Here is a 16,893-nt window from a genome sequence, read left to right as displayed (position 1 = left end):
CAGTGTTCGTAAAAATCCTGTTAAGGCCTGTGTCAATAGGAATTGAACAACAATTTTCACCAAACAATCTCAAGAAATCAAGCAATTGTGTAATTGGTTCAATGCCTTGAAAGTTTAAGTAGTTCTTTGGAACAAATGAACAATTGAAAAAACAAGCAAGCAGAGAAAATCTCTATTTAAACTCTCAAGGTTTACAAACTAAGTAGCTGAAATTACACTGAATTAACTACTCCTAAGATGAAATGATCTACTCCAAACAAACTATGCTAGAACTAGGCTAAAACTGATGTTGCTGTTGAAGGTCTCTCCTTGTATCTTCTTTGCCCTATTTATAGGTTATAGTTAAACGGCTAGCCAGTTTTCCTTCATGACTTCAAGAACCACAATCTTTGCAACATCATGGGCAATTTCACATATCCACATTTCACACATTGCTTCCACGTTCCCACTTCTTCCTCAATTTGTTATGGCCCACTTAATTCCTTTGTAATAAACATGTGAAGTTTGCATAAACATAACAATAATAATAACTATTCTGTTTAGAGTGTTTTTGGTCTGAGTTGACAGATCATAATCGACAGGTCGCAATCAATAAAATTAGTTTTGATCACAATTGATAGACAACAATCAATAAGATAGATTTGGCCACAATCGACAGAAAAATATTTTATGATGCAAACCAAAGGTATAGCCGAAAATGGCTTTAGCTCAAGCATTTGACACACCATAAGAGATGCTCACTTTATAATTTTATCTACAAAAACATAATACATGTCTTTTTCCTTTTTTTTTTTAGAAAGATTAAATTGCATTAAACATAAAAGATAGTCATCAACAACTACCAACAAGCAACAAACACCAATACACCACAAACACAAGAAACCTAAGCAAACAAACAAAGACACAAACTATGCAAACAACCTAAAAGCCATGACCAATACCAGCAACCGAATGCAACATCAACACAATACTGCAAAGATAGCAAGAAAACACACAACCAAATATGAAAAGGTTAGCACAACCCGAACTATTGGATCAAAAAGCTTGGCGCTGCGGTGGTCGAAAGAGACTTGGGTTGTTGAATCCAAGGCTCTCTCTTGTGTTTGCCAGGATCGGGAGCATGTGACTGAAGAAATTCAGCCGTAGCGGTCAATACATTTCGGCTGAAAAAGCATTGTCTTGGAGCTTTGATGTGTTTAGAGCGGACATTTGGGCTTGAAAGGCATGGTCTTGGAGCATTAATACACTTAAGAAAACAATTGGGCTTGAGAAGCATGGTCTTGGAGCTTTGATACGCTTAGATCCTCCTACACCAAAATGTACAATTTGGTTGGAGTTTGGTGCTAAGAATAGCTCTTCAAAGGAATTTGGTGCTTGCAATTGCTCATCAGGTGCTCGAGGAACTGGGGATGGCAGTTGTGGTGGTGAAACTTCACTAGCAACGGGTGTGGTAGGCTGAATTTTAGTATTTGGAACATCCAACATATCAATTTGCATGTCTGTCTCGGAAGGACCTTTTGGTTGAACCTTGACAACGGACAAGCTTTGTTGTTGTATAAACTGAAAAGGAGCAACAATTGTAAGATTTTGACGCAAATTGTGATCAATGAGGAGGAAATTCTTGCCCAATCTCACTTTTTTCTTGCGCTTGACATTCGTTTTGAGCATAGCATCACTCAATGTACCCAGTGGCGGAGCCAGGAATTTAATATAGGGGGACGCTTATTAATTATAATCTTAAAGTTTTTCTTCCCCAATCAATAATAGTAATATAATAATAATTTTTTCGAGCTAATATTAAACATTAAAAATTAATATTCATTACAAAAAAATTTTAATTTTGAACTTTTACAATTGATCCCGACAAGTTTTCATCGTTTGAAATCTTTCCATGATAGTATCATTGTCAATGCTATCAAAAATATCTCTCTTAATGTAGACAACCAAGCCATCATTCATCCATTCATCACCCATGCGGTTCCGCAACCGATTCTTCACAATATTTATAGCTGAAAATACCCTCCCAACAGTAGCAGTTGCAACAGGTAAGATTAATGCTAAAGTCAAGAGCAAATACACCAATGGATATACTTTGTCTCTTCCAGTCTCCACTATTTTCTAAGAAGATCGGCAATTCCATTCAACATTGAGAACTCACTACTGAATAGCATATCGATAATATATGTATCAAGGTGATCATTAAGTACCATGAGCTCCACTAAAGAAAATTCTTTGGGATAAAATTCAGTAAGATGAATTAATTTTTTCCTGTCAAAACTAGAGAAAGAGTTAGATGGATTCAAACATGCCACACAAAGTAACAACTCAGTATTTGACTCAGTGAAATAAGCATTTAGTTCTTGAATTTGCATATCCAAAACAGTATAAAATAACTCAGCGTGATAATGATGTAAGTTTGTAATTTCTTGAGCATTGCGCCTTTTTCTCCCTCGAACTACAAACATATCATCTATTTGAAGAACATCAATTTCATGCTTTTTACAAAAAGACAAAATATCATTGAGTAAAGATGCCCACACACTCTCCCTCATCTTTTGGAGCCGTACTTTAGAAATTTGAACTAAATTCATGACATTAACAATATCTTGATCTTTCCTTTGTAGTGCTTGCGATAACTCACTTGTAATAGCCAATATCGTTTTCATCAAATGAAGGTTGAATACAAACTCAAATGATTGAATTAAGTCCAACAATAAATTTGCTTTTGCTCGTTGTTCTGAATTTGAACCATCCTCCGAAATCATTTCAAGCACATCAATCACTATTGAAAACATACTAGCCAAGTTGATTAAAGTGCCATAGTGTGAACCCCAACGTGTATCACCAGTACGTTTAAGATTAGTTTCTTGATTTAAGCCTTACCCACTAGATAGCTCTCCAGTATCAAGTGCCTCAGCAACTTTTGCAACTTACTTCTCTCTAACAATATCTCAGCGTTTATATGATGCTCCAACAACATTCACCACATTAAAAACCAAAGTGATGAGCAAAACAATGAACATAATATGCACAATGATTCTCTTTCAATATAAGTGTTTTAAGACCATTTGAACTCACCTTGCATATTACTAGTCCTATCATATCCTTGACCCCGCAATCTGGAAATACTCAATCCAAGTCTGGAGAATAAATTTTCCACAACTTGTTTGAGTGAGAGAGCATTCGTATTAGCAACATACTCAATACCCAAAAAGCAGTCAATCACTTGGCTTTTTTTGTCAACATATTGTATTACAACTGCCATTTGCTCCTTGATTGATATGTCACGGGTTTCATCAATCAAAATAGAAAAAAGTGTATCACCATGATCTCTAATAATCACATTGATAGTTTCAAATGCGGCCACATTTACAATGTCTTTTTGAATATCAGGAGATGCCAACTTGAGATTTTGTGGAGCATTGCTCAATGCAACCACTTTGACATCTTCATTATGATCAGCAAGAAACTTGAGAAGTTCAAAAAAATTTCCTTGGTTACTTGAACTTTCATATTCATCATGCCCACAAAATGCAAGTCCTTGTCTTAGAAGAAATTTGACACAATCAACCGATGCATTCAAACGGATTCGATACTCAATTAGAGCTTGATCAGATTGTTTGAAAAAAATTGTCTGAATATGTTGGTTTTGGTTTCACAAGTCTTGACATTTACTCGAAGCTTGATTATGAGCACTTTTGGGACCTCCAACATGAGTCTGAATTTTTTCTTTTTTCTTCTAATTTGTGAAACCCTCACCAACAAAAGAAGCACCACCAGCTTGATCTCCAATATTGGGTTTGAAAAGATAACAACATAAACAAAATGCTGCATCTTTTGCTACGCTATACTCTAACCAATTAGGAAATTCACTAAACTAAGCCTGATTAAATCACCGAAGTTTTTGTTCAAATGATTTTTGTGGGAAATTATGATCACGTGGTTGACAAGGACCTTTTTGTAGATATCCCTACGAATTTGGTCTCGATCATTAGCATTATAGTCCATAATCCGAGGCCGTAGTCCTGGATCTACAGAAAGGTCTACTAAGTTGATTTCTATGTGACTTTATTTTGTGGAAGAATAATTATCATTTTCTTCTTGAAGAAGAGATGATTCCAACTTTGATTTTCTTTTGAAATATTTCTCCATGACTGTTTGAAAAAACTAAAAATCAAAATAAAAATTCATAATCAAAATCACAAACTTCCACAAATCAAATTCTCCAATTATAAAACAGATCAAAAAAATTTAAATTTAGCAAAAATCACAACAAATAAATTTTTTTAATTTTAGCACAAATTATAACAAATCAAAATCCCTGATTCACTACAACATTTTCTTAATTTAGTGACATTTGAAAGTGCCACAAAACTATTGGTTTAATGACATTTTTTAGTCTTGTGACATTTTGAACAAGTGCCATTTGTATCCGTGCCACGGTAGATACTAGTGCCACGGTAGATACTTGCAAATGTCGATACTTGCAAATGTCACTACATCATCATGGCTAAAAACTTTCAATGACATTTTGATGTCGTGGTAGATATTATTTGTGGCACTATCAAGCGCCATTAAAAAAAGAGTTAGTGACACTTATAAGTGTCATTACACCATCAAGACTAAAACCTTTCAGTGACACTTTAATGTCATGGTAGGCACTATTCGTGACGCTGTCAAGTGCCATTCGTGACGATAATTCGTTGTAGAACAATTTGATCTGCTCTTGAGGAGACTCGAACCATCAACCTCACGCACCATAAACCTTGTACACCATACTCTTCCCACTACACCTTTATAGCACCACATGATTATAGATGCAACATATATTATTTATATAGTACATACATCTATATTAATATAAAAGTATATATATAAACATAATTATTTTATTGAACATAATTTATATAAAATAAACTATTTACTAGCAAAATAAAAAAAGACCACTTTTGGCGACTAAAAATATTTTTTAGTCGCCAATTCTATACTTTTGACTACTAATTATTTTTTAGTTGCTAAAAAACTTAACTTTTGCCGACCAAAATCAGATTTGGTCACCGAAGATGCACTTTCAGCTACCAAAATTTTGGTCGCCAAAAAATTTAATTCCCGCCTTAGGATTTTAGTTCTCCCGCGTTAAAAATGACCACTTTTGGCGACTAAACTTATTTTTTAGTCATCAATTGTAGACTTTTGGCTACTAAAATTTTTTTTGGTACCAAAAAGCTTTACTTTTGGCTATTAAAATTTTTTTAGTCCGTAAAACCCATATAATCAGCGACTAAACTTATTTTTAGTCGCCAATTGTAGACTTTTGGCTACTAAATTTTTTGTCGTCAAAAAACTTTACTTTGGGCTACTAAAAATTTTATAGTCACTAAAACCCATATAATTAGCGACCAAACTTAGTTTTAGTTGCCAATTGTAGACTTTTGGCTACTAAAATTGTTTAGTCGCCAAAAAGCTTTACTTTTGGCAACTAATGCAGTTAGCAACCAAATTTTTTTTGGTTAGGAAATTTAGTCGCCGAATGTGCTTTTTCCTATAGTGTATATTGAGTTTAATTTATTTATTTTTAATCATTTACTGCATTTTAAAAATTTAGAAAATATATTGGCATTTTTTATTTTTTTCAAAAATGCCATTATGAGCTTGGAAAGTTTTTGGCTTAGTGGCATTTCTCAAAATGCTATAAAATATTTGTTAATGACACTTTTCACCTAAATGCCATAAAAAGTAATTTGCACCTACCCAGTGTCCTGACATTTTTTAAAAAATGCCATTGCGACTAAAGTTTAGTGGCATCTGTTGGTAAATGTCACGAACATAATTTTGTGTCATTATTTTATAAAATGCCATAAAATTGATGTGACATTTCTGTATTGAAATGCCACTAGAGCCTTATATGCTTGTGGTTCGGTGGCATTTTTCTAAAACATTTAATGCCAATTTTTATTTTTGTGGCATTTTCTAAAAACATGCCACTAGTATAGTGTCATTAAAGTGTAAATTTGTTGTAGTGGCATTTTTGTTGTAGTGAAGTGACACTTTTTTTTAATTGAAATGCCACTAGAGCCTTGTATGTTTGTGGCTCTATGACATTTTTCTAAAAAATGCCACCAAATATTCTTTTTGTGACATTTTTTAAGAACATGCCACTAGTATGGTGTCACTAAAATGTGTTTTTGTTGAAGTGATTTAATTATTAATCATTGCAAATTAATATTTTTAATTTTAGCACAAATCAAATCCCTAATTTTAGCACAAACAATAACAAACCAAAATTCCTAATTTTAATATAAATCACTACAAATTAAGATTCATAATTTTAGCATATCAAAATCTCTTATTTTAACATAAATAATAACAAATAAAAAAAAATTACAAATCAAAACTTGACAAATAACTACAAATCAATACTCATAATTTTTATTTAAAAGTAAAAAAAAATAAATAAAGTTACTTGTAAATAATGAAGAGAAGATACCAAGATTGTAGTGTGGTCTCAAATCTGTGTTGTGTGATCCTAATCTGGTGAATTGTGAGTCGGTAAATTGCAAAATAATAAAGGGAGACAAAGAAGACAAAGAAAATACGAAGACACTTAACAAGTATTGTGAACAAATAAAAAAAATAAAAAATTTTATACACTTTTAAAGTTTTAGGGTTTTAATCTTGCCGTAATTGGAGTTGTGTGCACTCACCCAAAATAAAAGTTGTGTGTTAGTGTTTGGTTAGGATTGGGATTCAAAAAAAAGAAAAAAAAAAAACTGTGGGTGCGTGGGGTGTGGTGTGTCAATGTGTTTGTATTATGTATAGAAAAGGGCACTGTGTGTAAGTGTAAGCAAGAGCCCACCAAAAAAAAAAAAAAATTTACAAGTCAGGGGGGTCACGTGACTCCCCTCGCCCCAACGTCCCTCCGCCGCTAGATGTACCCCCTTCTAACTTGTTGCTGCTGCTAGAGTTGTAAATGAACCGAGTTGTTCATAAACAAGCTATGCTCGGCTCGTTAAAGGTTCGACTCGACTCAACTCGGTTCGTTTAGTAAACAAGTTGAGTTCGAGCTCGCCTAAGCTCGTCGTTTATTTTTATTTAAATTATATAATAAATATATTATTTATATATTAAGTAATATATAAATATATGTAAATAATAGTACAAATACATTATTTATATATTAAATAATATAAATAATATTAAAAAAAATTATAGAGCCGAGCCGAGCTCGAGTTTCATTAATATTAATGAGCCGAGCCGAGCCGAGCCGAGCCGAATTCGAGCTAGTTTCTTATTGAGCCGAACTCAAACTCAATAAACGAGTTCGATAAGTAAATGAGTCAAATTCAAACTCAACAAAATTCAACTCGACTCAACTAGTCTCGTTTGCAGCCTTAGCTGCCACCCCTCTCATCCCGCTTCCACTACCATCAGTCTGATCTTGACTTTATGATGAGCCTCCTTGGCTGGAGTCAACATCAATATGTGCAGTCCAGGACTTTGCTTGGCTTTGTTGTGGTTTCTTGCACACTGACAATGTATTTTAGTCCAAAAAAAACAAAAAAATAATTTTTTTTAAAAAAAAGTCATTATAAATTATTATATTATTATCTTCATTTTTTTCGTAAAAAATTAAAAAATTATTAAAATATTTTATTTTCCAACGAGGCCTAAACGTCTACCAGTTAAAATCGAAATCCTTGTATTGGGTAACCTTGATTAGCGCTATTTCAAGCGGATCTAAATGAGAAAACACGTCAGGTGACGATGAACATCTCAAATTGTCGTGATTAAAGTCTCCATCTATTGTGATACATTTGCTTTCATTTTTTTATGTGCTCATTTTTTTTTTAAAAAAAAATAATAAATTCGTAATCAAAATCAAATCAATTGAAATTATAGAAATCAAACTGACATAAATTAAAATTAAATGACTACCTATTTAATTTGGGAGCACTAACTAATCAATCATATTAATTAGACTTATTTATCTACAAGTCCCGACTAATAAATTTATCACTGTAAATTTATTCATAAAAATATAGAAAATTGATAAATTTATTACTTAATAAATTTATCAATATAACTTAATGGATAATAAATCTAAAAGTAATACCTAATAATTTACCCTTTAATTTGTTATATAAAAAAATGGTTAGCATTTTCAAAGTTGCATGTGGCCGCTTGACTGTGCAATTTTTTAACTAGATGCCTAGATCTGTTCTATATAGAAGTGAGAAACGGCATATTTACTATTTTCCTTATATTTATAATATTACTTTTATAGATTATTAGTTTTTTTAAAAAATAAAATAAGCTGTAAATATATTTGGTACAATTTTTAATAATTTATGAAAAAATTTAAACATAGTTGTTGCATAACTTTTTTGTTGTGTTGATACTCATAATACCCTCAAAAAATTTGTTTATCATAAAAGAGTTAAGTTCTTTTGTATATACATATTTAAGGGTTTCAAATAAATTAAAAGAAATTTTTTTACAAATTGTACATTAAGAAAATCTTAATAATTTTTTGACTAAATAAATAAAAAAGGTCAAACAAATTATAATTAAAATTGCAACTAAACATTATTAATCAATTTTTAAAAATAAATAAATTTAATAAGATAAACTTATAATACATAGTGTAAAAGAGTTTAAAAATTTCTATAAACAAAATTATTTTTTTACCAATAGACACAAAAGGCATTGGGTATCCAAACAAAATATGAGGAATAAGATTAACACATAAATATGGAGATACGAATCACTATCACCTTAATGAGGTGGAGGGGTTTTGCCCAAACAAAATAGTCTGTTGGCTGGTTTGTGTCTAGTTATAAAAAATTTAGTGAAAAAATTCATTAATGTATAGCATTATTCTAAGCGTTTAATATGGAAGGCCATCTTTGTCTAATAGGGTGATGTTACACCCCCATCATTTTTATGACTTCTAATGGTGCATTAATGATTAGGCATGATAATGATGTGAAATAAAATAATATTTCTTATAAATGACGTGATTTGTTTTAATAATCACAATAATAAAATTTGCAATTAAAACAGAAAACACTAATTATTTAGAAAATTACTTTAAGATTTTATTTTTTCATACCCACCTTGTTTCGTCTATTATGAATGCTTTTCAAACCTTTGAACGAGTAGACATAAAGAGTAATTTTTCACTCTAGGTGACTATTACTTTGCTTGTATTACTACTCTTAGACCTTCATAAAATTAAAAGATAGTAGACAAAATATATATGGAAATGAAAAACTTTTATTAAATATTTTTAAAAAACTATAGGGATTACAAGAAAGATCGAGAACACTTTTGCTCACTTATAAGACTCTGCTTCTTGACTCTACTTCTACAAGATGTAGCCACACCCTTTTATAGGCCACGAGTGGACTTTAACTTCGGAATTAAAATGCATAAAATTAAAAGATAAGGTTCTTGTAACAAGACAAGAAACTTTTAACATTTTGATTTATTAAAACTAATAACTTAGTAGTGGTATCTCCATCACTTTAGTTTTATTCAGCATGTGACTCCCTTATCTTTATTCAACATGTGATCCACTTTGTTGTGTCTGCTTGGTTGTATCCGTCATGTGAGTTCTCTTTGACTTTGTCTTTCTTGGCATCTTTTGTCATGTAAGCCTTTCTTGGCTTTGTTCTCCATGTGACTATTCTGAAGGATTCTTTCATTTTTTGGCTTGATTTGTCATGTGAACTTCTGCCTGTTTTTCAGAAATACAATGGTGCTTGTCTTGCATTGATTATAGTGAATTTGGGCTCTCCTCTTAATTTTGTAGAGTTCCCAAACGGCTACAAAGATGTCTGGTGCTTTAATTATCCCTTCTTGAAGGATTTTGAGTATTTCTTTTGCTTTGTCTTCTCCTAGCTTAGATGGTTCAATAAAAGCTTTTCGTTTCTTACCACCACAACTCTCTTCCCATCACAAAAGATTGCTGGTTCTAAATGTTGGAGAAGAGTTTCCAATGTATTATGGAAAAACATGAGCCTATCAATTTTGTCGATGGTAGGATCATATCCCTTCCATGATCTTTTATTTTCACCATGATAGAAAGAATTTTGACTAGTTACTGGGTATAGATACCAAATCTGATATGATTGATAAAAATGAGTTTTAGTTCTTTCAGTCAGAGTGGACATGATATGTGCCATAATAAGCATTGGGCTTGCTCCCATAATTGTAATAACATATTTAACTATTGCTTCATCTTAGAGCTGAAAATTTTCTCTATCAATTTCCACAAAATCAACAATTCCAAGTTCAATCCAATGCATATTAATTTTATCTATTAGAATAGTAGAGAGAGAGAAAATAATATGTATTGCATTTAAGGAATTGTATTGAAAGTGAATTTTCCTTTACAATAGAAGGCCTGTATCTATAGGCTGGGAAAGAGTATCCTACTAGAAATCTAACTATGAGAAAGAGTATCCTATAAGGGACCTAACTATGGCAATACCTAATATATCTAGGAAATCAATACCTAATATATGTAGGAATATATACCATATATACATTAACATCCCCCCTCAAACTCAAGGAGGATAAACATCTTGAGTTTGGAACGAGATACTAAAACATGAAATAAAAATAAAATAAAAGGCAAATAGATTGCAAAATCCGAACGGGAGTGCAAGGGCACTTGAAATAGATCAGAGACCAGAACTAATGCCGAGAGACAGTTTATGGTCGTGTTGGACCATTGTAGGAACTAGCTGAAACTAATACCAAGACAGTTTAAGGTCATGTTAGACCGTTGTAGAAGCTAACCGGAATCAATGTCGGGACAATTTGAAGGGGTCGTGCTGAACTGATGTAGAGAGCTGGATGTTGAACCAGCAAGCGTGGCACATACATAACTTATGACGTGGTGCTGAACGATGATGGCAACAGATAACTGAGTGCGCCAGGGGGCGGCTTGGATTGTGCGCCAAAGGGGGCAGTTTGGGTGGTTCGCTTGGATTGTGCGCCAAAAGGAGGCAGCTTAGGTAATGCACCAATGGGGCGGCTTAAAGAGTGTGCCAAAGGAGGCGGCTTAGGGAGTGCATCAAGGAGTCATCTCATTGGCGCACCATCGAAGCCGCCTCCTTAACGCACTCCCTAATTTGATCTCAGCATTAGTTCTAGCTAGTTTCTCCAACGGTGTTAGGGACATGCACCAAGAGGGTGACTTAGAGATGTGCGCTAAGAGAGTGGCTTAAAGTGTGTGCCAAGGAGGCGACTTGGGTGGTTTGCATGGCGTATAACCATGCTCATTATGATATAGGTATAATACCCCCCCTTAAACTCATATAGTTTGAAGATAGAAACCCATTTGAGATTGAAACAGAGGAAAAGACAAAGTGGAGCAGAAACACACAAAAAAGTGGATTGTGAGTAAAAAAATATGATAGAGATATTTAGGGTAGGAATAAATTAGCGGATAGAGGAAGAAATCACCACGAAGCAATACTAAAAGGAAAATATAGCATCGGAATGGGTTGAGGTTCGGCAGGCGGCCAAGGTAAGGCTGCCGCCCGCCGGTAAGGCGAAGAACACCAAGAGTTTAACCTAAAGCTCTTATACCATGTTAGAATAGTAGAGAGAGAGAAAATAATATGTATTGTATTCAATGAATTGTATTGAAAGTGAATTTTCCTATACAATAGAGGGCCTGTATATATAGGCCAGGAAAGAGTATCCTACTAAAAATCTAACTATGAGAAAGAGTCTCCTATAAGAGACCTAATTATGGCAATACCTAATAGATCTAGGAAATCAATACCTAATATATGTAGGAATATATACCATATATACATTAACATTATCCACGGATAACCTAAGACTTGGCCAACCATAATCCTAGTTTAAGGACTCTACTAAGGATGGCATCTAAAGTATTTTTTTTATGTTCATCTTGTTTTTTGACAATTTGTTTAATTTTTTCAGTTAGCTCTTTTGGGAAAAAAAGTGTTTTTATTTCTTTTAAAACAGAAATTCTTTTTTCTCTTTCTTCCATCATTTTTTCATCATTGCGGATGATTGTAGCTTGCTTTTCGTACTCCTCAGAGGGGTTTAGTCTCCTTAGATACAATAGCCCTACAGTTCGGACTCCTGCGGTTCTGAATCTGGTTTCATAAGTGCAATGTGAAACTAAAAAAACACAAATGAGAGTCCAAATCCAACAAATCTTTGGAAAATCGATTTACAATCAGAAATGCCAAAAATGGACTGCATTTGCCAGATTTCAGAGTCGCCACATAAATATTTTTGAAAAATTTAGGAAACCCGTGACTCATGCCAAAGGCCACTTGTCCTCCATCACTAAAATGTCTCGGCTTGGAAATTTAGGTATGAGAGGAGAAGATCATGAATTGAGCACCCCTTCACTCGATCAAAGATCGACCCCTACTAATTATGATGTGATTTTTACGTACAATATATGCTCTTGTTCTGATTATTAATGCTAACATTACTATATGAGGCACACAAGTATAGACTACTTCACTCACTTTGGAATGCTTTTGATTTCATGTTTTGTTTGAAAATAGTTTTGAATATGTGCTACTTGAAAAAGTAAGCTCATATGTACATTAATCAAATCATCCCAATTTAAGTGAAAAGCCTTCATCCACCGGCATTCAAGAGGTATATCACATAAGCACTTAGCCTCATGGTAGCATGCTTATTACGGTAACACAAACATATGCGCAATATGCCAAAGCAAAAAATGCTCACCTAGTATTCAACCAAGGCAAGCCAAAATAAAGGATAATAGTTATAAAAATACACGCTTTAATATACAAATGACTAATGCAACATATACAAAATGCAACTACAAGGTTCAATTTATTAACATGATATATGGCTCAACTCAAAGTATGCAATAGCGCATGTATTCAAGTAAGTAGGAAATTGAAATAATGTTAGAATGATGAACCGAAGCCGATGTATGCGAAAATGGATACAAGTCATGGTAATGGAGTGAAACCAAAATATGATACTATATGCAACCATCATAAGCAAGTAAATAAAAGGGAGAAAGAATGGGGGTGGGAAGACATACACAATATTACAAGTTTGCCCTCATACAAGAGGGTGCGAATGTCCTAATTTAAACTAATTATTACAACACCAAATTAATTAATTTAACTAGCTATTACAATAACGAAATTTAACTAGCTATTACAAATTCGAATGAATCTTATTAATTAAACATACTACCAACAAAGCATTTTAAAGGACCACAGGAAGTGAAGAGTCACACACGCACAAACGAGAATATCCACCCGGAAATCTCTCTATTTTGTTTGCAGTGGAAAAATTATTCTGTTTTTGCCTCAGCTTCTGCTCTGTTCTGCCACCAAAATGACATTGCCAACATAAACAATTGTGGCCTGCCGGCCTCAAGAAGTGGTCGGCCGACCACTGTTTTTGGGTACTGCCCTGCTGCAATAGAATTGAAACAGAGCAAAACAAAGTGTTTCCAAGGGATGTTTATCCTTTTTTCCTCTCCCTATTATGAAGATGATCAAGAGATGAGTAGATTCGATTCACAAATCATTAATCGTCAAAAGTTTGTTGCGTGATGATCTATGAACCGACATGACAAAAGCTCAATAAATGGAAATGAAAGACCAACAACATCTCTTCCCTATCATGGAGTTACCTTAAGGAAAGGGATGGATATTACTTCTTGAATCATTGAACATCTAAGAGTATGTAATGATTCGAGACACAATAGGTTCAATATAAAATCCGATTGAACCCAACTCAATTTTATTACCTGTTTTTTACCACTATTATTCCAATTTTAACCTCTTTTACATTACCTTGCCATTTTTTATTCATTTTTGTCCAAAAGTGATGACTACGTCCACTAAGTGCAAAAAGCGATAAAGAGAAGTGTCGAACAAGAAGTTGTGCTTAACATAAGAGAGATATAATGCCTTGGTAATGAACCTCCAAAGAGATTAAACCATTAAGCATGGAAAATCTCTTTTTCATGCCTTGAGCAACAAACTAGTGTTTAAGACAACTCTTAATCAAAGAAAACAAAGAAATGAGGAAGGTCGCAAAGATGATTATGCAAAGATAATCATGACACATATGAATATTTACATGGAAATTATGTAAACAAAGCTACCAACTCAAATAGATTCGTGTCTATGGCCTAAACCACCAAATCTATGAGGACTTACAACAATACAAGCATGGTATTCAAAGCATAACTAAGTAAACATACTAATCAGCCCCTAAATAGCACAAAATAATGCTGAAAATTACTTTGAAAAGCTAGCAAAAGTAAACCAAAAAAAAAAAAAACAAAGCTAGTAAGCAAGCCTAAGGAAGGGTGGCCAACCCCTCCACTTTTGGGACCTTAAAATCACACGTTTTAGCCTCTGAAAACTCGGAAAATCAGTAGTTGAAAACAAAGAAACAAGTGGGAAAAAACAAAGATATAAGTTATAGAATAAGGTTCAAGGAAGGGTGGTTAACCCCTCCACCTCTGGTAGCTTTTAAATTACAAGTTTCAGCCCTTAAAACCAGTCCAAAATAGTGTGAAAAAGAGGAGAAAAGAGTAGTGCAAATAAGATAGAAAATGGCAAAAGCTATACCTCTTGAAGAGATGATGTTTTTTGGTTCACAAACCATAAAGTGATCACCCTTACGGGCTAAAATTTTGGCTTAATAATCTTAACAAGATGCCTCAAAATTTTGGTTTAGGAAGTGTATGTATATTGCAAGATAGAGAGGAAGAGTATTTGGAAAGTTTTTGCCTCTTGGCAAATTTTTCCAACCTAAAACCATGAAAGATGATCATTTATTTATAGAAAAATAGGTTCCTTTGTTGAAAATATCTATATTGAGCCAGTTGGTGCAAAGCATGCACATGAGGGGATAGCTGGCAGCAAAATATTTGCTGGCCGCTGGACATGGCCAACCAACCATGAAGAGGGACAGCCAGCCAATAAAACTTGGCATGCCGGCCATTTTTTGGCCAGTAGGCCTCTGAGTGGTCAGGTTAGAAAAAAATAGGTTTTGGTTCAAAGAGGGTGCGAGGTTTGGGCTTTGAAACTCAAAACCAAAGCTCTTTGTTGAAGAAATTGAACGGTTTATACAACATATTATTTCATCATTAAATGCTCACCATGAGGCGTCCAAGTGTTAAGGGTGGTCAAAAATGGAATGTCTACAATGATATTAAGTTCCTTTTTTAGAAACTCAACATAATCAGTAAGTGCACTGATAATTCTACGCACATTTTTTCGTTTATTGTTGTTGTGATGTCCCGAGCCTTTTAAAAACAATTTGAGTATATTAATTTAAAATTTCTATTCTTTTTGGAGTTCTTATTGCTATTGAAATCTACGAGTCACGTGTTCCATGTAACAACCCCGATCCGTAATCAGCCGCTAATCAGTAATTAAAGATGCTAATTAAGTGAATAAGATAAATTATGGGTATATTATGTGATTTGCTTGACCTTTGGCTTCCTATCTGTTACTGGTGGAATATATGTCTAGAAATCTGCTTTAGTATAAAGATTGAAAGCCTTATCGGCATCTGAAATTGGAATTAGTTACATTAGTGTGTTATTTGGAATTTTTAGAACACCATGGCAAATTTTATTAAATATTAATTCGGTTTAAAAAATAAATAAATAAATAAATATATCGCATGTGATTAAGTCAAGCCTTGGTGGGGATCATTTTGGATTAATTGAATTTCGTGTTAATCTGAATAAGTTAAGGTTACTTATGTTTGATTTAAATAATGCATGATTGGTACCCAATCTAATCCTATTAATGATCCAAGATGTGATTGAGTGTATAATGTGTTGGGGCTTCTTGTGGTGTCGAGTGTAGGGGATTAAAACCCTTGTGTGTGTGTGTGTGTTGGAAGTTTGCATGTGTGTGCACGTGTAGTGTGCTCAAAGTGAGGTGTGTGTTGTGTATATTCAGCTAAGTGAGGGAGTGTAGTAGTTTGCTCATTTGGTCCCTTGTGTTAGAGAGTTTAGGTAGAGGGTGAGAGAGTGAGCTCAAGAGTTTGAAGCAGAAGAAGAAGAAAACTTGGGAGATTCATCTCATGTTTCTGAAATCAAAGCTTTGGGTAAGGATTCTATGTCTGAATTCTGTAGCTATTCCTCCATGCATCATGATTTCTAACTCTGTGATGGACATCATTCATTGAATCCTTTACTCTGTTATTATTCACTAGGCTTTAGCTCACTGTTTGTATATATATGTATATATAGGTGGGCATTCTGGAGATCGAGCCCGAAGGCTTTTGTCTGGAACTGTGTTTCTGTTGTCAGCCAACCGTTGTGCCTCACGTGGAGGTTCCCGAAGTGTCCTGTGTTCAGTCCTGTTGATTCTGTATATGTATGAGACTGGATTTGATTATGTTGGCTGTACTTAAGATACTGTAATATGTGTGGGTATAATGTGTGGTTGACTATCGGATATGTATATAAAGTTTTACATACTCTATTTCATGTAAGTCAGCACAGCTCATTGGACAACTATATTCACGTATTTGCTTCCGCTAGCCCCTAAATTTTGTTAATCTGTACAGAGGCCTTCGGTAATCCAAGGATTACTGGTCGGTTACGATACTAAACCTATAGGGGCGGGTTTAGGTCGTGACAAAGTGGTATTAGAGCACGAGATAATACCTCACACACGTGTCCATTGAGCATTGGAATGTCTAGAACGAATTTAAGTTTCATGCATATGGAAAATAAGTAGTTAATTGTGCATTCAGGATTATGTATTCACATTTGTGTGATATGTTTAGGTGTTGAAGCTAAGTTTTATGAGTTGTCAAGGAATTGTGATGGTTATAGGGGAAACTCGAATGTGTTTAACAAGCTTG

At 33.8% G+C, this 16,893-nt stretch overlaps 1 protein-coding gene across 1 annotated transcript; it reads right to left on the bottom strand.

Moving 5' to 3' along the window:
* Positions 1-1,848: 1,848 nt before the first annotated feature.
* On the bottom strand, positions 1,849-3,834 carry LOC114300239 (uncharacterized). Its single transcript, XM_028245121.2, has 4 exons — positions 3,760-3,834; positions 3,079-3,634; positions 2,208-2,782; positions 1,849-2,118 (listed from the first exon to the last, which is right to left on the bottom strand). The coding sequence occupies exons 1-4, from the start codon at positions 3,832-3,834 to the stop codon at positions 1,849-1,851; spliced, it is 1,476 nt and encodes a 491-aa protein (XP_028100922.2).
* Between the last annotated feature and the right edge of the window lie 13,059 nt (positions 3,835-16,893).

The sequence above is a fragment of the Camellia sinensis genome, chromosome 6 (assembly GCF_055761805.1).
Source record: "Camellia sinensis isolate YWXY chromosome 6, ASM5576180v1, whole genome shotgun sequence".
NCBI lineage: Eukaryota > Viridiplantae > Streptophyta > Magnoliopsida > Ericales > Theaceae > Camellia > Camellia sinensis.
Note: the sequence above shows the minus strand (reverse complement) of the source record. Positions and strands in the feature narration are given on the sequence as shown.